Source organism: Grus americana, chromosome 18 (genome assembly GCF_028858705.1).
Source record: "Grus americana isolate bGruAme1 chromosome 18, bGruAme1.mat, whole genome shotgun sequence".
NCBI classification, from domain to species: domain Eukaryota; kingdom Metazoa; phylum Chordata; class Aves; order Gruiformes; family Gruidae; genus Grus; species Grus americana.
This window is the reverse complement of record NC_072869.1, coordinates 8,199,596-8,220,117: the sequence shown is the minus strand read 5'-3', so window position 1 is coordinate 8,220,117 and position 20,522 is coordinate 8,199,596. Positions and strand designations below refer to the sequence as shown.

Here is a 20,522-nt window from a genome sequence, read left to right as displayed (position 1 = left end):
ATCTTCTGCATTCAGAGATGTGCCTTCTCTTCCCTGGCCTGGGTGACCACCTCTCCTCCTCAGCACGGTGCGTGGCAGTGACTTCTAAGGGGCCTTAGCCTTCGGAGCTGCTCGGATCCAGGTTTTGGATATGGTGGTACGATGAGGGCTCCCATCCTGACCCTAGTCTTTGCCCTGCTACCTTACTGAGAAGGATTCTGGTCCCCAAGGAACACGAGTGCTTTCTTAAATAAATAACCACAAACTCCCAGACAACCGCTGTCCTTGCACAGCAGCAAAACAAATCTATCCAAGGAATCGGGGTGATTAACGGAAAGAAGCTCTACGGTGGAGAGAACATTTGTCATATAAAACATGACATAGCAATGCCTTAAAAATTACTGGAGAAAGCGGGAAGGGGATGGCTGAACGGAGCCAGCACTGCCTGGGGGTGGGCTGGGGGGATGCTGGGTGACCCTAGCTCAGGGCAGGAGCTCCCTCCTCTCACCCATCAGGAATGAGTCTGGTTTTATTTGGCCATTATCAACACTAACAATTCATTATTACAGATTATCACGTGATGCTTGTCCTGACTGTAATTAGTTTTCAAAAAAATGGGATTAAACCCAATAAACTCTATGTTATACATCTGGTTTAGTCTGGCTTCTTTTTTCACCCCCTTCCTCCTCTCGCAGTGCGGAGCAGCTATTCCTGGAGGGGACGATGTGACTGATGGGGCTGCGGGCCAAGGAGAAATGGCAAGCGGAGAGGCTAATGGAGACCCTCACGTCTTCTCTGTTAGCCTCCTGCAACTCTGGGTGGTAGCTGCAAACTCAATTAAAACATCTGTACTTTCCCCTTCTCAATTATGGCTCCTTACACTTAAAACCAAACAAATTGAATTGCTCCACCGCCTCGGGCTGCAAAGGCAGTTTCTGCCAACAAATTTATTATCACCATAAAGCGCAGCTTGATTTATGTTAAAATATTAAAACAGATATTTATGATGGAAATAAACACTTTCTGCTGTGATTCTCTCGAAGGACCTCACAAGCAGCGGAGGATTTCGGGGCTTGGGCCGTAAATCTGAAATCAAACTGGCATCAGGGATGGATTTGGTCTTTTGCAGCACTTCAAAGAGCAACAGCCAGGGAAGGAAAAGTAAAAACCTCGAGGCTGAGAGGCTCAACAAGGCTTGAACATCGCCGAGGAGCCGTCTGTCACTTGCGGGGTTTAGCTGTTGGAAGGTTTGTGAGAAGATGCTCACCGGCCTTTCCCCCATGTGGGTTTGGGCAGCTGGGCCCTGACCCCAGGGGCTGTTGGCAGCTTGGGGAAGGGCACCGGGCCACGGGGGCTTGGCTGCAGGGGCTACCGGCAGCCCAAGGCGATGCCTGGGCGGCTTCGTGCTGGGATGAAGGGCTCCATCCATCGGGTCAGCAGTCAGCGCCCAGCCCGCTCCTGCCGACCTCCCCACGGTGCTGCGGCCCCTGCGGCTCTGCCCAGCCCAGGGGAGACGATGAGCGGCCGCGCAGCGGGGCGGGGAGGTGGCGTGCCCTGGCTGGTGCAGGGGGCAGATGGGACCCCGGGGAAGGTTTCGTGCCGCAGCTTTACCTTGGCAGGAGGCAGGAACCGGCAGGCAGCTGCGCGCGCTGCTCCCTCGAGCATCCGTGGGCATAGGCATGGTAACGCCCTGCTCTCCCTGTAGTGGGACCAACACTTCCCTGGCCCCGTATCTTTTCTGGTTGTACCATTCCTGATTTAAACAGCTGCCCCAGCCCTCACCAGAGCCACCGTCTCCCTGTAGCGGCACCGGCGCGTCCTTCCTGTTGGAAACCTCTTTGCTGTGGCTGACCTGCACCGGCTGCCGTGTCCCCCCTTTCCTCAGCAGGCTGGGTCTCGCGATGCCAAGCAATGGGGGCAGTGAAAATAATACGTGCCATGGCGATGCCGGAGCCGGCAGAGGCAGGGGGTGGGGAGGCCATCGTCCGGGGGGGCACTGCCTGCCCCCCAGCAGGGCTGAGCCCAGGAGGTGGGTGGCCAGCAGTGAGCTGGCCGTATTTCTCTTTGCACATAAATGGCAGCCTGCAGCATCCCAGGGCAGCACGGGTGCCAGAGCCGGCTGAATTAAAAAGTGATTGATTAGACAATTTCACCAAAAAGAAATAATATCCCTCAGCAGCTGTTAAGCACTAAACTGCCCAACCCCTGTTTTGGAAAGCCCGGTCAGAGGGTGCTTCCAGGCTACTGCTTCCCTGCAGGTTTGTCCCTGGTGCACCCCGGGGCAAGGGGATGCTGCAGGAGCAGCTCAGCCCTGCCTTGGTCTGGGGGGGTCACACAGCTCACACCCTCACCAGGCTGCTCGTGCCCCCATGCCCCATTCCGCTCCTCTCCCACCAGCACCCAGGTTAGCATCTGGCACCGGGAATGGGAAAAAAATGGCGTTCTTCCATCCTAATTAGCACATAACGATGATTATGCAAAGCCACCATGGTGGCAGGGGACCTGGGTGCTGGGCCACCCGCAGGGGGCACCCAGGACGGCCCCAGCCTTACATTGGGGTGCTGACACCCATCCCCAGGACCACCTTCCCTGGGAGCACCCACGTCCCTCACTGCCCTCAGCCTCTCGCTGCAAAGCCCTTCAATAAAACATGAAGCAGATCCATTTGGCCTCTGCTGAGTCACCGGGGACATCACTAATTAATTTAACACATGGGCTGGGGATTTTTTTCCCTTTTCTGCTCCCTTTTGTTCTCACAGCCCCAACCCCAGCTCAGGCTTGGCCCCGACCCCACTGAGCCAAAGATGCAGCAGTGTGTGCTGGCTTCCTTGGGCTAGAAATGCACAATTTGGGGGAAAAACTCCTCAGGGCACATTGGAGCCTCCTGGGGACCAGTCCGTCACCCCCGGGGGCATCCGGGGCACCCAGCTGGGGAGAGCTGCCCCGGGGCAAGTGGGTGCCATCGCCTGGGGCAGCCCGGCAAGGATCCCCGAGCCTTCAACGGGGTTTATTTATTTATGGCCTTTATTTATATACCAGCACCTCCCTCCCTCACCAGGAGGCTTTGGAGGGGCTGCCAAAGCAATTAAGAGACAATTGCGATGATAAATAAGTAACGGCAATTAAAGCGCCGGCACCGGAGCGTGATGGCAGCCAGGCAGGGGGATGGGAGGGGACTGGCTGGATTTAACCCCAGACAGATGGGTGGATGGATTGACAGACAGACAGATGGACAGACAGACATTGCCGATGCTTTTGACCCTGGGCCACACGTGTCCAAGCCCTTCCTGACCTCCCCAGGGCTTTGCAGCCATCCCCGGGCAGGGCTGGGTGTTCTGCAGCAGCCCCTGCCACCGTCCCCTCGCTGTTACCGGCCCCGGCTGCTCGGTGGCTGCCAGCAACCCCAACAGCTGCTTTTAAAAGGGAAAAAAAAATAATGGAGCTTTAGACCTGCTTCTTGGGGGGGGGGTACATCCATCCAGGCAGGCAATAGCGAACCAGCTGGGATGAGGGTTGGCATCTCCGTGGGATGGCCTGACCCAGGATGGGGCTGGTGCCTGCTGTCCCGGGCCCCGGCAGCCTTGGCTCCCGCTTCCCAAACCGCCCCCCCTCCCCTGCCCGGTGCTGCCTGTGAATCACAGCCACCCCTGCCCGTGCCCCCGCCAGCCCGGCAGGCAGAGGGCTGCTTAGACATGTACATCAAGAGAAGAATTAAACTCAGCTCATCTATCACACCTGATTTACGGCTCCATCAGCCCTGGGAAGGTGGGAGGATTTTTCTTTCCCTTTCTCATTCCCCCCCCCCCCGGCACATCTTCCTGGGGCTGCCGTGCCGTGCCGCAGCTCCCTGCTGCGCTGCTGGTTTGCAGCCGTGGGAGCATCGCTTGCTGACCCGAGCTTGCAGCCATCCGTGCCCAGCACCCCAAAAACCTGAGCAGGGTGCAATAACTCCAGCTGCAGTGCTCTGCTCCAGTCTCGGCACAGGCTGATGGCGCTAAGTAATTATCCCTCAGCGTGATTTAATGAGTTCCTATTTTCCTTTGCCTGACTGTGCCGGGGCTCAGCAGTAAAGGGACGCGAGCGGGGAGAGGGTGCACAGGACCGCGAGCATCCCTGTGACAGGGGGTAAAGCCAAGGGCAGCCCCGGGCTCATCACTGGTGGATGGAAGAAGGGTCCCCAGCCAGTTGAAAATGTCTCTTTAATGACCTGGACATGGTGTTTCGAGTTCCTTGAATGAAACCAAAACTTGACAGCAACACTGTGGCAATGAGTTTGGCTCCCTCGAGTCCCCGGCCAGCCCTGCCTGCGGGGAGAGCCCAAGCCAGCGAGCCCCGGCCCCCGCCAGGCTCCTCTCACCCCCCAAAAGCGCACGGGACCCGCCGAGCCGCTTGGATCATCCCACTGCCGGTGGTGCAGGACCCCGGGAGGCTGGAGCCCGGCTGGGAGCCGCTGGCTGGTGCAGAGACCCCACCAGCCCCCCCGTCACACCTCCGACTCCAGGCTGGAGACCCTCCGCCAGGACCCGCCGGCACAGGGACTCGTCACCCCGCGGGCCACCGGCAGGTCCCTCCTCTCTGTTCCCGCCACCCGCAGCAAGGCCGGCTCCCCACGCCTCCCGCAGTTTCTGCAGCCGCCGTCCCAGTGCCCGGCCCCCCGGCCGCAGCCCGCTGGCACCCCAGGGTGCTCACGGGGAGGCGGGGACCCCCGCGAGAGGTGCCCCAGGTAGAGGGGCAGGTTGGCGTAGGAGTTCATGCAGGCGTATGGCGTGCACACCGGCACGGTGGCGGTGGCACGGGGGTTTTGCCGGCAAGCCTCCCGGTAGGACGGCAGCCTGGCCACAGGTGGACAGCGGGGGCCGCAGACATAGCCAGCCTCAGCTTCAGGGAACAGGTCGGGCACATCGGCACGGGTGGGTGGGCGGACAGCACCACAGCGCCGCAGCCCCCCGGGACGCCGCTTCTCACCCCGCTCCCCGGGGGCCCTGGCCGAGCTTGTCCACCAGCTCGGCTTCTCCCGCTCCATCACCATGGCCTCCAGCCGGGCCGGTTCACCCCCAGCTCTGCAAGTCCTGGCAGCTTTCGGGAAGGCTCCGCGAGGGCAGGATGGAGGTAGGAAGGGGGTGCCCACCTCCTGCCTCTTCTCCGCCGCCGTGAGCAGCCGGGGCAGTGTCCCCGAGCCCCCGTGTCCCCCATCCCCCTGGACCAGGGGTGTGTTTTGCAGCCGGTCCCCCTGGCCCGCCGGCCGCTTGTGCTCCCTGTAGATGTCCGGCGGTGGGAGGTCCCTGGGGGACGTGGAAGGTGGGAGGGGAGCCCCAATGTGGTTCCCCACCAGCACCTGCTCCCCAAAATCCGCCCTTGGGGAGGTCTTCCCCAGGAGGTGAGGCAACCCTGGGAGGGCTTCGTCCCCCGCACAGCCACCCCGAAACTTCAGGGGGTGGAGGAGGCGTGGGACGTGCTCGTCTGCCCCTCTCCACTTCTCCTCCCCGGGCAGCCGGGAGTCCACAGGGGTGGGCTGGGGCAGCGGCAGCCCCAGGGGAGCACCCTTGGGAGCGTAGGCTCTCCCCAGCCTCTCGGGGGGGGCTGGGCCAGAGGAAGGGGCCCGGTGGGTGCCGGTGCTGTTCTGCACCACGAGTTGGGGTGTCCTCAGGGAGAAAGTGGTCTGGAGGCGCTCGCTGTGGCTGCTCCAGTCCTCGATGGTGCGGGTGGCTTGCTCCAGCGAGCCGCCCACGCTGGCCGTCGACACCATCTCCTTGGCCGCCTGCAGCATCTTCAGCACGTTGGCCTGGGCCGAGCTGGCGGTGACGTCGGGTGTGGGCGCCCGCCCAGGGCTCGCCAGGGTCTGCACCCCGCTGAAGCAACTGTAGATGCCCTGCAGAGACAAGGGAAGGCCCCACACCATCAGCGAGGACATCAGGGTCCTGCACCCATGAACCTGCCCCACCAAGCCGAGATGCTGCTGTGGAGGCTGAGGTGTCTTGATGGCACCAATGTCCCCTCTCCAGCATCTCCAGCGCTGCCAGGGTGGGTGACACCATCCTCTGTCACCCCTTTCCCCAGGGATGCTAATACGGGTGTGGGGTTATTCCCAGGGTTGAGCCCTTTTCCAAAAAAAAAAAACCTGGCTTTTCTCCCCAACAAATTGCTCACATCAGCACGAGCATCTCCAGTGCCTCCCATGCAGGTTGGAGGGACGATGTCCACCAAGCCACGCCCATCCCCATGACACCATGGGAGGACATTTGGGCCCCTCGAGAGCCCCCCACAGCAGCACTCACCCTGCTGATGGCTAGGAGGAAGTCAAGCTTGTGCGACTTGGGAATGGAGTGACGCAGCTTCCAGTAGACGAGGTGCTCCCAGGCGAAGACCAGCAGGCTCAGCCCCATGGCCACCAGCAGCATGTAGAAAACCCCAGCCATGTTGTCGATGTCCAGCTTGCTACTCATCACCTCGTTCTTCTCGTTCTGGCAGATCCCCGACAGCCAAACTGTCTCCAGCTTCTGGGTCTCACCTGGGGCCAGGCATGCACAACCATGGGGGATGACAAGCTGCCCCCCCCCCCCTGGGCATCATCTCCCCAAGCGCAGCCCCTGCTCATCCCCACCCCACTGTGGCTGGAGGAAGAGAAGAAAACCACCCCCAAGCCCCCGAAGCTGTTATCAGCTCGGCCCTTGCTGCTGCCCTGGGCCTGAGCATCCCACGAGTCGCTCATCCTTCTCCATGGCCCTCTCCCGTCTGTCCCCCCACCATGTGCACAGATTTTGTGCACAGCCTTATCCAGGATTTTACAACCTGCAAGAAGAGGAGGGACCCCGGAGGGAATATGCCCGCCCCCCCAGCTGGAGAGATGCTGCTGGATTTAAGGTCCCCTGAAAGGTGGTGGCAGAGAAGACCATCTGACCCAGCCCCTCGGTGGCATCCTGCAAGGAGCCACGGAGGCTGCACAGGCTCTGGGGACCAAAGCCACCCACACTGGGGAGGGGGCACACAGAAATGCCTGGGTTAATCTGCAGGGCAGGGTGAGGATGGGAACAGGGCTAACGAGAAGCTCGTCTGGGTACCCACCATCTCCCAGGAACTGGAGCAGAGCCAGGTCGATGGCCCGCTTCCAGCGCGAGTCCTTCTGCAGGGCGATGCCGTAGCCCGTGGTGGCAAACACCTTCCCGCTGCCGATGGTCACCAGCTTGCAGCCCTCGTCCTTGCCCGCCATGTAGTTGAGCACCGCCGCGTCGTAGATGAAGGCGTCCAGCTTCCTGCCCCGCCAACGGGAGGGAGGGTGAGGAGGGGGGTCAGCAGCCCTTTTTGGGGGGCTGTACCCCTTTTTGGAGGAGCTGTACCCCTTTCAGATAGCTGTAGCCCATCTGGAGGTGGTTGTGTCCTCTTTTGGGGTCTCTACCCCATCTTGGACAGCCATAACCCCACTTGGGGGGGATGTACCTAATCTGGGGAGGCTATATCCCATTTGGAGGAGCCATACCCCATCTGGGGAAGCTTTATCCCTTTTGGGGGGAGCTGTATGAAGCTCTACCCCATCTGCAGGGGGTTGTACCCTGTCTGGGGGGCTGTACCTCATGCAGGGAAGCCGCACAGAGCCATACCCTCCTCTGGGAGAGCCATACCCAGCCTGGGGAGCCCATATCTCACTTGAGGGGGGCTGTACCCCAGTTGAGGAAGCCCTACCTCATATGAGAGGCACCATACCCCATCTCAGGGAGACTTAATTCATTTGGAGGTCCTGTATCCCATTTGGAGGAGCTGTACCCCAGATCTGGGAGCCATACCCCCATTTGGGGGAGCCATACCCCTGACCCAGAGGAGCCGTACCCCATTTGGGGGAGCCGTACCCCATTTTGAGGCTGGTGAGGGCATCCTCCACAGAGCGCTGGTTGTACTTCACCATGTGGGTGTGCATGTCGGGGTAGTTGCTGCGGATGTTCCTCTCAGTGCTGCCGTTGGGGACAGTGCCGAAGCGGAACGGGGGGTACTGCTCCTGCGGCTTCTGAAACTGCAACGGGGAGCCCCGGGGAGCGGCGTCAGGTGGGGTCCGTGTCCCTGCCATGTCCCCAGCATGTCCCCACTCCCCACAGCCAGCCCTTCATCCACCCGCCCATGCCCAGCCAGCTGGTAGTGACAACTGGGGACTTCTCACCCAAAAAAACTTATTGTTTTTTTTCAGGGATCCCAGCCCAATTGTCAGTCCCACCTTCCTGTCGCTCAGCCCCGACACGGTGTCGATGTATTGCTCCTGGATCATGAAGGCAGCCAGGTTGGCAGTGTAGCTGGCGAGGAAGATGACGGCGAAGAAGGCCCAGATGAGCACCATGATCTTGCTGGTGGTGCCCTTGGGGTTCTCGATGGGCACCGAGTTGTTGAAGACCAGAGCCCACAGCAGCCACACCGACTTGCCGATGGTGAAGGAGGGACCTCCTGGCCCTGTGAGGACAGGGGACAGGGGACAACAGTCAGCCCGGCTGGAGATGTGTGTCCCCCTCCAGCTCCCACCTCCTCCACTCACTTTTGCCGCTGGTGAGGTTCTGGTTGTAGCCAACGGGGCTGAAATACTCGAACACGAAGACGGTGACGGCCACCACGGTGAGGCACATCACGAACATCATGACCCACACGGCTGGGCTGTAGGGTTCTGCAAAGTCAGTGGGACACCGTCAGCCCCAGGCAGCCCTCTGGGACATCTCATAGCCCCCCGAGACCCCCCAGGAGCTCTCCCCGACAGACAGAGCTCATCCTCCTGAATATTGCCCCTCCTCGGAGAGGAGACGGGAACTGGCAGCCGCAGCAGAGCAGATCCACAGGGAATCAGGAGGGAAGAGGGATGCTGCGAGACGGGGGGGATGCGGCTATGCTTCCCTGCCCAAAGAAAATCAGGCTTTCATCAACGGGGAAATGCTAATGAGACACTGTCCATCAGGATTATCAGCGGGAGGGTTTCCCATGGGATCACAGGTTGTCCCCCGCGATGGCTCCGGCCATGGGATTGTGCCTGCACTGGGCACAGGACCAGTCCTGAGCCTCGCTCATCCCCTGGGAGAGCCCCCCAGGAGCTGGGGGCGGGTGGTGAGCCCCCGCCTGCCCAGGAAGAGCTGGGACAGAGCGGCGGGAGCGGTGGGGATGCATCCAAGCCCTCGATATGTGGCCGCCGAGGTCCATTTGTCAACACGTCCTCTGCTGTCAGGGAGGAGAGGACTCCCCTGATGGGGATGCAGCTCATTAGCGCGGGAGGCGCGAGGCGGCAGCACGGGGACTGCGGACCCCGGCCCTGCCGAACCGGGACGAGATGCTCCGTCTGTCCCCGGGGCCGGTGAAGGTGACCCCCGCTTCGGTGGTGGCAGGGGGGAAATGGGCCCCGCGGCATGCAGGGGGGACAGGAGGGGGAAGATGTGCCCGTGCTGGCGATGTCCTGCACCCCACGGCATTCCCGGCACCCACACCCACCCACCCCCTCCCTGCATGGCAGCCTGGCTCCAGCCGAGCTGGGACGCTGCTGCCGTGCCCTTGCTGAAAGCCTCAAGCCCTGACTGAGTGCTCAGGCTGAATTTCATGATGACCTTGGCCAGTCTCCTCCCCTTCCTAGGCTGCAGCTTTGCTTTTTTAAAAACTCATTAAAACTTTTAGCCCTGTCGGTTTCCTACACTCGGCTTAGCCACGGGCTTTGGTGACGGCGGCAGAGAGAAGGGGTCCCCGGAGCAGAGCTCAGAGCTGGCAAATCCCTGTCTTGTCTCCCCCCATGTCCCCATCCTCCCTCCTCCACGCAAGTAATGAAGAGGAGGAAAACACCGATCCCAGCCTCCATCTCTGTAATAAAAGGATTAGTCAGACGAGGAGAGGAGGAAGCCCCAAAGCTGGCAGCAAAATCTCCTTCCCTTATGACTTATAAACAGGGGTTTTTATAAAAAAGTTATTAAAACCGAACAATATTTCTAATTTGCATTAGTTGGAAGTGTGGGGTGAACCTGCAGACAGAGGAGGGACACAGGGCTCACCCAGGAAGGCAGAGGGGGAGACGGTGCCGTTGCTCCTGGCCACCATGACGCTGATGCCTGTCTCCACGAAGGGCACGGAGAAGTCCACGATCTCGGAGCGCTCCTCATTGATGGTGAGGGAGCCAATGGCCATGTCTGCGCGCTTGTAGTACACCTGGAGAAGGGGTAGATAGTCTGAGGATGGGCAGAGGGACCCACACTCCCTTCCCCAGGTATTTCCTCATCTCCAGGATCTCCAACCTTAAATTTTGACTTTTTTCTTAATATTGTCTTCTTAAATGACCAGTGGCACAAACACAACCAGCTGTAGGGTCATAAATGTTCAGCTGACTCCCCTGCTCATTCTCCTCCACCAAGCCTTGCCCATAAGCACCGTGATTTACAATTACACCTCCCCCCTCCTCATGCCGAGCTGTCCCCTGCCCAGGGACGAGTCCCACCACGGGCACCCCAATCCCGTCTCAGCAGGGAAGCCCCAGGCGGGGGCATGCCCACCCCTACCTCACCAATCATGCCGTTCCAGACCCCACGGACGATCTTGCCGTGTTTGCCATTGGTCACCAGGTAGAGGTCATAGGAGAACTTCACTGTCTTGGCCAGCTTCTTCAGGATGTCGATGCAGAAGCCCTTGCAGCACAGCTTGGTGTAGGGATCCACAAGGCCATCGCCACTGAAACCACACCAGGAAAAATGGGTTGGACCAACCGAAGATGCTCTGAGCACCCTGGTGGCTCCTGGACACCACATGCCCAGGGAGTGGTGGCCAAAATTGCGGAGCTCCATCCTCGCTGCTCACCTCTGGGAGGAGTTGGTCTGCTTGCGGCAGGGCACAGTGTTGCGCACGCAGACCCCGGTGCTGGGGTCCGTGTTCTCCACAATGACAAAGGGTCTCTCCTCCAGCGTGGCCACTGTCAGGTGGCGGTTGTCGGCCACGGGCTGCAGGAAGGAGCCATAGCGGGGCCACACCGGGTACTTCATGTGGATGATGCCTTTCTCCCACTTGCCCACCTGCTCCCAAGGGAGAGGACACCGTCACCCTGGCGAAGGGCTCTGAGGGTTACAAACTTGTCCCAAAATACTTTAAACCAAAAAACCCCCCCAAAAAACCCTCTGTGCAGCTTGTTTCAGGTCTGGCTTTTTGGCAACTGTTCCCAGTGGCGGCGGGGGGGGGGGGGGGGGGGGCAGCTGTGTTTTGCCTTTTTTGGGACTTTTCAGCCAAATTGCAAGGAAAAAAAAGCAGTTCTTGGCAGAGCTTTGGTGCCCAGCATTGCCTCGAAGCTCCACCATACTGCCATGGGTACCTTTGGTACCAGCCATGGGTTTTGCACGGGACAACCTGCCCCAAGGTGGGACGCCAGCCTGTGCATGGCTCCAGGCTCAGCCTACCCAGCCATACCCCCCAGTATTCCCATCCTGGGGGTCCAGGGATCCTACCATCTCCCAGAGACGGTGCTGGTTGAGCGAGATCACCACCATGGTGGGCCTGATCAGGTAGCCGCCTTCATTGAAGGAGAAGTCCCTGTGCTCCCACGTCACATTGAGGAGGTGCCTGGTGGGACACAGTTCCCGTGAGTCCCCAGCCATGCAGCCTGGCCCCATACAGCCCTCCTCCTCCAGCTCCAGCTGGGCTGTCATGGGTCCCATGGAGAGACATGGGGCTGAGAGCTGTGGACAAAGTTTAGCCCCTACACAAGGGGCAGTGGTGGGGCTGGAGAAAGCCCTGCCAGCAAGGAGGCACCAAGGACGGACCGCTGCAGGGTTGAGGATGCACAGACTGCCACAGCAGCCCTGAGGTGCCACATCTGCACTGCAATGCAGAGCTGTGAAACCCCCTCCCTGAGACCCCCGTGGGTCCTGAGCTGTGGAGAAACACGGGAAAAGACAAGGGCTGCTCTGGGGAGATGCTTCAGGAGAAAACCAGCCAAGAGGCATGGACCACCAGCTGCAGCCCACAGCGAGCATCGTCCCCTTGCCCATCAGCTGCATCCTCCTCCTCCCCTGCCTCTTCCCTCTCTGTTTCCCCATTTCCCCATTTCACACCCACCCCAGCAGGTCCCTGGCCCTCACCGGTAGAAGCTGGTGTTGGCAGCGGTGGCCCCAGCAGGGGCCCGGCAGTCCCGTCCCACCTCTGGGAGGTAGCCATGGGCCCGGAAGAAGCTGGCCGCCCCCATGGCAATGATGGCCACCCCATCCCGCACCTTCTGCCGCAGGCTCAGCTTCCAGCTCTCTGTCACCACGCTGATGAGGCCGACGGGGAAGGAGGTGGGTGGCACCTCCATGTTGCCCACCGTCAGGCTGGGCACAATCCAGACGTAGCCTGGCCCCACAAGGCCAGCTTGCTCCGCCATGGCAAAGAGGTACTCGGCCTCCTCTCGCGAGCAGTAGACGATGAGGACCTGGGCATCGATCTGCCGCAGGAGCCTCTGCGTCCTGGAGCTGCTCCGCTCCTGGCTCATCTCAAAGGTGAGCACCTCCTGCAGCTCCCAGCCAAAGTAGCTGGCGTCTGTGAAGGAGCGGATGACGTCCAGGAAGATGTTGTAGCCTGGGTAGAGGCTGGTGATGACGGCGAAGGAGCCCCAGTCATATTCCTCCAGCACCTTGAAGATCACCTGGATTTGCTGCTCAATGGAGACACCCAACTGCAGGAAAGCCGAGCCGGGCTCCTGTGGGAGGAGAAGGGGTTAGGGGCTGCTCCAGCACCATGGTCCAGGTCTCTTGCACCTGTGAAAGCCACCTTGAATTTGCCACCACAAAGGGTTCGAGGGAGCCATGAATTGGCATGGTCCATGAGCCGGAGACACCCAAAATGGGACTGATCCACGGGTGGTCTCCAAGGAAGCTCAGCCCAGGTCAAGCCCTGTGGCCTCTCCTCTGTTTCTCAGCTTGTTGACCAAAAATTCATCCATACTCTGAAGGAGACCAACAATCTCTCCTTAAACCAGGAGAGGGAGGGGGACAAGGGCTTTGCCAGGAGCATAAATCCCATCCCAACTCCAACTCGCTACCTGCTGCAGGAGCCTGTGTGGCTCCTTCCCTCCCGCCCCACCTCCCCAGCCATCTGGCCTCTCATTAGCAAACCTTAATTGATCTGATTCTGTCTTAAATGATTCAGTGAATGGCATTTGCAGAAGGTCACGTGCAGGCAACAGGGTTTTGCCACCCAGACCCCCTCCACCTCCAGAGAAGTATTTTTTCCTATGAGGTTGGTGGCCTGGCCGGAGGGGTGAGCTCCAGGGAGTCCCACCTGGGGAGTGGGAGCTGCTGGGGACCTCAGACCCACGAGACGAGGACGAGGAGGTCAAGCCTTCAGACAAGTCCATCCACCACCCCCAAAATACCCAACCCCTGGAGAAAGCCGCAGAAAAACACCCAGACCATGGCAAAGCCATGGCTGTTTTTCAGCCACTTGGGGCCCCACCTGAGCCCTCTGCACCCACCCAAGTCAAGTCCACTGCACCCACCCGAACCCACTGCACCCACCGCCATCCACCCACAGCAAGCAGCAGCTTGGGGTGGTCCAGGAGCACCGGTCAGTGCAGGCAGGGCTCCCGAGGTGCCATCCAGGGGGTTTAGATCCCAAAACCTCTGGGCAACCAGAGCATGAAACCAGTGCCCCGAGGAGCGGCAGGATCTCCACTCTGGCTGGGAGCCAACACTGGGACCCCTCCAGTGCCCAGGCTGGGCAGGGCGAGACAAGCAGCCAGGAGGAGATAACCCAGATCTCCTCCCCAGGGGGGCAAGTGCCTCTCTGCAGCCCATCACCGCCTGCCCTGCAGCCCCCAGCCCAGTTCCAGCTCTCCCTGCCGCCAGCGCTTCCCGGCAGGCAGGTGACGGTGACATTGACAGTGACAGCGTCTGACGCCGGCAAGGAGCAGAGAAGCCAAAAATCCCATTTGAGCCCATGGCGCACCTCAGATCACTGCCGCAACCGAGCAAGACTTCTCCGTGCTGCCTGCCCGGCCATTTCAGGGCTGAGTGCGGAGGGAGGAGGACGGGGATGTGCCAACCCTGTCGCTGCCCCGGCACCACAACCCCAGCACCCTGTGGTGGGCACAGCCTGGAGGGGACGGGGAGCAGGACACCAGGGAAGGTCCCTCCACAGGGCATTGATGTCCCCTCCCATGTCCCACCGCCCCGGTCGGCCACGCTGCTGCAGCCACTGCCCATTCCTGCCCACGAGCTCCGGCGCTGCAGCCCAGCGGCTCCTCTGCCCTCCAGCTTTTCACATCCACATCCCATCTCTGCCCCTCTCTAATAATCCCTCATTTCTCCCACTCCCGCTGGAAATAACCCCCAGCCAACGCCTCACCTTCGGGGTCAGGACCACCGCAGACCCCCCGCTGATGCTGATGACGGGGACCTGGGTCTGGGAGGAGATGAAATCAAGGATCTGGGCCACGGCCTCCGTGCCAACGTTGTCCTCAAAAACAATGCCGTGGATCTTGTGGCTGGCGAGGATGTCGCAGATCTGGGTGAGGAGGGTGCTGGGGTTGGTGTTGTTGACGATGACTGTGATGGGGTGGATCTCCAGGGGCATGTCCAGGAAGCTCTGGGGGCTCAGGCGGGAGCGGATGTGCAGGGGGTAGGATGTGCCCCCAAACACCACGGCCACGTTGACCACCGGCTCCTCGGGGCCTGGCAGCAGGAGGTCCGTGAAGGAAGCCGAGCAGCCCAGCACCATTGACAGTAGCAGAGCGTGCGCCGGCGCTCTGCCCATGTCCACCGCCGCGTCCCTGCTAGGATGGGACACAGCCCCTCGCATCTGGCTGCCTGCCAGGACCCCCAGCCCCGCTCGCCCCAGCCCTCCCCACCACCCCAGGGACAGGACCAGGGCGGGTTGACCCCATGGGGTGAGGGGGGCCCTCATCCTCTGCAGGCTGGACATGGTGGGGGGATGACCACAGGGTTGTACCCACCACCATCTGTACACCCCAGTGCCGTGTCCCTTGTCCCCAGCCCCACCAACCACTAACCCTTCCCAGCCAGTCCCCCCTTCCCACCACCCCCCCGTCCTCCTCCCAGCCCCATTGCCCTCCCACCCTTATCCCCCCTCCAAAAGCCATCGCTACTACAATGCTCCTTATTGCCCCTTCGCCTGGGGATGGGGGCAGGAGCGAGAGGTGAGGAGGAGCTGGCAGCTCCCTGGGGTCTCTGTGCACAGCTGACAGCCACCTTCAATATTTAAAGGCTTTGCCCTTGAGGGACAGTTCAGCTCTGCAACCCCCATGTTGGGATTTTGCAAACCACACTGTCACTGGAGCAGCCGATTCCCTGCCTGTCCCCCTGCCTGCCCCCTGCACCAGCCCCCTTGCTGCCACTTCCCAAATCCCAACCAAAGTGCCTGCCTGGCCTCCTATCTCCGAGTTTCTCCCCCAGACACCGTCCTTCAGCTTTGCCCCCTTCTCGCCTTTACCCCGTGTTGCACACCCCCCCCCCCCCGCCGCTGGCATCGCCTGCCCGGCTGGGACACCCACTGCACTGTGTCTCTGCTGCCTGCACCCTAAAGCCAGGCTCTGGTGTGGGGGGGTATGTTTGGGCACATTCCCCTTCCAGGTCCCCAATTCCCCTCCGACCGCAGGTGCCCAGCCCGCAGCTGGTGGGGTGACAGTCCCCGGGGGGGGGGGGGGGGGGGGCACATGTCCCTGCCCATGGCAATGCATCCCCATGCTGGAGCTCACCCCCTCCTCGGAGAGCGCCCGGAAAACAAACACGCAGCAAGACTTGCGGCTGGGGGCATCCGAGCCCCTCTGCAACTTGGTGCCCCCAGGGCCATCACCCCCGTGCCACGCTGGGCAGTGGGGACAGGGACGAGCGGCCCTCTGCGGTGGCACCGGCCGCGCACTGGTGTTGCTCCGTGCAGCAAGATGCCAGCTGGTGCTCGGAAACGTCACTTGCAATTAAAAGCTGCTGTTGCTTAACGCATCCTCAGCATGGCCAGAGGAGCCTCTCATGAGTCCCAGATGGTTTTGGGGTCTGGGCTGCCCTGGGGACCTGCACCCCAACACCCCTCTGTGCCGTGGTGATGGACAACCCCTCGGCACGCTGCGAAAGCACTGACAGTGTGTTGGACTGAAAATGCAGGAAATAAACCCAACGACTGCCCAGCCAGGCACCCTGCAAGAGCCATATGGTGCAGATTTGAGTACCGGGGCTGTCCTCTCCAGAGAGATGGGGGACAGGAGCCCCACATCCCCCTCCTGCGCCCCATGGGTGCCACGAGGGCTCAGGCACCCGGCCGGGCACCGACGCTCACCAGGCAGCATCTCGCTCGGCCAGATGGGTTTCAGCAGGGGATCATCCACCCCCAGCACCCACCATCACCCAGGGGGGTTCACCCTGCCTGGCTTCATCCCCCCCACCGCCCCACATCACAGCTGGCCAAGCCACAGGAGCCACGACACCATGCCGATGGCCACAGCCACGGCCCCTTGGCCGGAGAGGGCGGCAGGTGAGTCATGCCATGCTGGCAGCATCCCACGCTCCGGCACGGCCAGCCCAGCGACGGGGCGGCCCGCACCGCCCGCTCCTTGCTGCGAATTCCCGAGTATTTTTAGTCCCGTGATAAATAATTCATCGGTAATCCGGCATCAGCTACCCGAGCAGAGAGGAAGGGGAGCAACATGCCACCCAAAACAAACAGAGCCGCTCTCCCAGCAGCTCTGCCCGTCTGAGCCCTCCTCAAGGACGTTTAAATATACTCCAGGCTCTCGTGGTGACTGATCGGGTTTGCTTGTGCCAGTCCTGGCACCTCACCTGTCCTGGGCCCTCATCCTCCTCTTCCTCAACCCATCTCTTCCCCGCGCTCAGGAGCCTCTTCTAGCACCGAGTAATCCAAGCACGGACCAGCAAAACCCTCCCGTAACACCAAGTGCTGCCTCCAAAGGGGCTGCTCCGCTCCTGGCTCCAACTGGGAGCAGGTTTGGGGAAACTGGTCTCCCACTGGACCGATCCGCAGGTGGAAAGCTTCCTCAGCCCTTACAGCTGGAGCACGATGGTAATGGCAGAGCGAGGAGGTGGGCACGGGCACACCATGTGTTCAGCCATTGCTGAGACAGCCAGGGGAATGAATTTCCATCCTTCCTGGGAAGCCGGTGCTGCCAGCCGGAGCTGAGCCGCTCGCTGCAGCCCTTGGTGACTGTGGAGGAGGATGGAGGGGTTAGGGCCAGCGAGCCTGTGGCTGGCAGGGGCTCCACGCGTGGGTCGGAGCCACGGCCGCTCCAAGATGGCTGGATCCGGGATGTGAAGAGCAGCAAGCTCCTCCAGCCCAGCCGACTCTGCGTGCTTCCAGCCCGGTTTTTTCCAGGAGTGAGCTGGGGGGTGCAGGAAATGTGGATTTTTTGGGGGATGAGGGTGAGGAAGGCAAATTGCAGGAAACTGGTGGAGGCAGAGGAGGAGCTGAGCCCATCCCTGCACCACTGCCAGAGCTGGAGCTGCTCTTGGGCTTGGCACAACATAGCAAAGCCCCCATGGACTTTAAAAAAAAAAAAAAAAATCATCCACATTTTTCAACCTCTCATAGCAAGCACTGCGGAATTGCTCCTTTGGGAAAATGCCTTCCCAAAAGGGAGGTTTTCCGGCTGGGCAAAGGGCCAGTGGCCGGGCTGGAGCAGGAGGAAGGCGGCCGCGGATGGGAGCCCAGGCACAGCAATGCCACCTCCCAGCAGCCTCCCCGGGGACCAGAGGACACCCACGGAGCTGCTCAGTGGCTTTGGCACTTGGTTTTTATGTTGCTTTGGGGTGATTTCGAGCAGGTTAACTCCTTTCCTAGGCACAGCTTCACCTGATACACCAAAGACTTGCAGAAACCTCCTGCTAAAGGCACCGATGGAGCCTTTACCTCCCTCCACCTCCTGAAATGTCATTTTAATGCAACAGGGAAAGTTTGCTCCTAATTTTAAACCTCCTTTTTGCCCTCTCTCCATCCCTCCCTCCCCTGCTCTGAGAGGAGGAGAGCTCATGCAGGTATTTTGACCCCAGGAAAGGGAGAAATAAAATCCCGAAACGCAAAATATCTCTGGAGAAAGAGAAATCTTATCCCCCCAAAAAAGCCTCCGAGCCTGAAACCACAGGGAAGGTGCAGCCTGCACCAGGGGAGGGGGAACCGCTGCCGATGGATGGAAAGGACAGAATGAGCCCAAACCTGGCGGGAGCCGCGCAGGGAGGACGAGGGGCACCAGGGAGGGCACTGGGTTGTGCCAGGGCTTGTCATTGCCTGGATGGGTGACATCCCTGTGGAGCAAGGAGACCTCGATGGAGACCCCCGAAAGGAGGGAAACCAGCAAAACCTCCCCAAAGCCAACTCATGGCCATCCCTGTCCCCACACAGTGAGGGACGACTCAGGAGGGAGAAGCGCTGGCAGCCCCTGGTGAGCGCCGTCTCCTTTCAACCTTCATCTGCCACCACCCAGCGTCACCCTCCTCTTCCTTACTGCCCTCCTCTCCCTCACCCGCGCCTCCGACAGCAACAGTTGCGGGCTGGGGGCCGGGGCGATGGAAAGGGCCCCGCGCACACACGCACCGAAACGCAGCTTAAAAAGGTCGAATATGGATTAACCAAAAATAAACGCCGTGTCCTGCCTGCCACTGGGTTACGCAAGGTGGCGGGGGGGAAACGGACAGGGCTGGTGGTACCCAGGGAGGTCTTCTCTCTTTTTGTACCTCCCACCCCCCAAAAAACCCCCCATCACAGCGCTCTGAATTAAGGCTCATCCCCAGCCCCTGCCCGGGACCGGGAGTGGGAGCTCTCGGGCGTGGGGATGCGGGGGGATGCTGGGGCAGAGGGAAATGACCCGGGCAACCCCCTCATCCCCCAACCCCCCCCCCCAGACCATCCCTAAAAGTAACTGGCGGCAGTGCCGGGACGGCGGCAGAGCCCGTCGGGGGCCCGGTTGCCCCCAGCCCGCCCGGTACTTACGGGACCGCCGCTGCTCGGTGCCTACATGCCCCGCGGCTCCGGCGGGGCTGCGCGTCCCACCGGGGGCTCGGCTCTTCCCAGCCCTCCCCTCCTCCGGGGCAGCCCCCGGGGGCAGGATCAGCCGCGGCTGGCGGGGGGGTCCAGCGACCGCCGTCGGTCCCGGCTCGTCCTTGGAGAAGGCGGCGGCGGCGGCTCTGCAGCGGCGGCTGGAGGCAGGGACGGGAGCGGAGGAAGGAGGGAGCGGGAGCGGAGCGGGTGTGCACGGGGGGGGGCCCGGTGGCAGCAGGTGTCTCGGCGGCCGCCGGGCCCCGGCAGCCATCTCTCCCCCGCACCGGGACCGGAGGGGCTGCCCGGGCGGGACGGCCGGGAGGAGCCGGCTGCGGGGATGGATGCCCGGGGGGGGAGGCACGGGGGCGGTGGAAGGACAGGACGTGTGTCCTCCCGCCTCGCCGCAACTTCGGGGCTGGCCGCCAGCCCCGGGGAGGGGGGGGGGGTGTGGTGAGCGGGCAGCCCTCCCCTGCCGAAACCTGCCCGCCTCCCCTTGCACCCGGGGCCAGCCCCAGCCCTGGGGAGGGCAGGGGGCAAGACACCCCCCCCCCCCCCCCCCCCCGCCTTCCTTCGCCCCGCTCCTTGCCCAGGAGGGAAAACCCACCGCAAAATGGCACAGCCCTTACACACACACCCCCCCTCCGGGCACTGCCTGCCCCCCAGCCCCAGAAAGAGCTGGAGGGGTGCAAACGGCTGCAGTTGAACTACCCCCACCCACCCTAAATCTTCTGGCCCTTTGCTAACTGAACTGGTGGGCTCTGGCAGCTGCCCACCCCTGGTGCCCCCCAGCAGGCACAGGGCAGCCCCAGGGTCCCCACTGGTCACGGGGAGGGGGGGTGACAGAGAGCAAAGCCCCCAGCAGGCAGTAGCATCCTCCAGCTGTCACCAGGGCCAGTATTAAAGCATCAGCTGATCCTGCAGTACTGGTTTAGAGCAAGCCAGACTGGGGGGAGAGAGGGGGGGAGATCCAGCAAAGGAAGAGGGGAGGTGGCAGGGGCCCTGCTGGGGTCCCCTTGCCCCCAGCTGGGTGCTCAGTCTGCCTCACCGCCCCAAAACCAGCCCGTGCTCTGCAGCAGCGGCTCCTGGCAGGCCCTGCCGGGGCGGGGGGGGGCAGGTAGCTGCTCCAAAACCTTCCTGTGCCCCAGCTCAGAGCCACCAAAGCACCGAGCAACACCCTGAGAGCATTTGCCCATCTCTGCTGGCGTGGGGTGCCCGCAGTGCTCATCCCCAGGTGCTGCCCTCCTGCCTTCCCCAGGTGTAAGTCCCCTAACTCGGGGACATGGCCACCCAAAAGCAAGTCATTTAGAGCTGTCGGGTGGCTGTCACCCAACCTGGCACCGCAGCCACCTGCAACAGCATCTACACCACTTCTCTGTGGCTGCTGGGGCCTGGAAGGACCATTTCCAGAGAGATTTCAATCTGCCTAAAAACCTGCTGCCTGTGGTTAACCATGAGCACCCTGACGCAGGACGTCCCCACACCGTCCCCTGTCCCCCAGGCAGCACGGCCACCCACTGCCCGGGTGCTGTGGATGCCCTCGGGGCACCTTGGATTGCAAGAAATGCCAAAAACAGAGGAAAGGGAAA

The 20,522-nt window shown here is 61.5% G+C and overlaps 1 protein-coding gene across 2 annotated transcripts; it reads right to left on the bottom strand.

The window, feature by feature from the left end:
* Positions 1-4,166: 4,166 nt before the first annotated feature.
* GRIN2C (glutamate ionotropic receptor NMDA type subunit 2C) lies at positions 4,167-19,316 on the bottom strand. Of its 2 annotated transcripts, none has more exons than XM_054846519.1 (13): positions 18,889-19,316; positions 14,284-14,710; positions 12,042-12,637; positions 11,409-11,523; positions 10,771-10,982; positions 10,476-10,644; positions 9,975-10,128; positions 8,492-8,617; positions 8,180-8,409; positions 7,821-7,981; positions 7,042-7,229; positions 6,255-6,487; positions 4,167-5,848 (listed from the first exon to the last, which is right to left on the bottom strand). In XM_054846519.1, exons 2-13 carry the CDS (start codon positions 14,689-14,691, stop codon positions 4,463-4,465), a joined length of 3,978 nt encoding a protein of 1,325 aa, XP_054702494.1. In that variant the 5' UTR covers positions 14,692-14,710; positions 18,889-19,316; the 3' UTR covers positions 4,167-4,462. The 2 variants fall into 2 exon arrangements, with proteins under 2 accessions (XP_054702494.1, XP_054702493.1); XM_054846518.1 differs by having other exon boundaries at positions 14,284-14,707; positions 18,889-19,217.
* Positions 19,317-20,522: the final 1,206 nt, after the last annotated feature.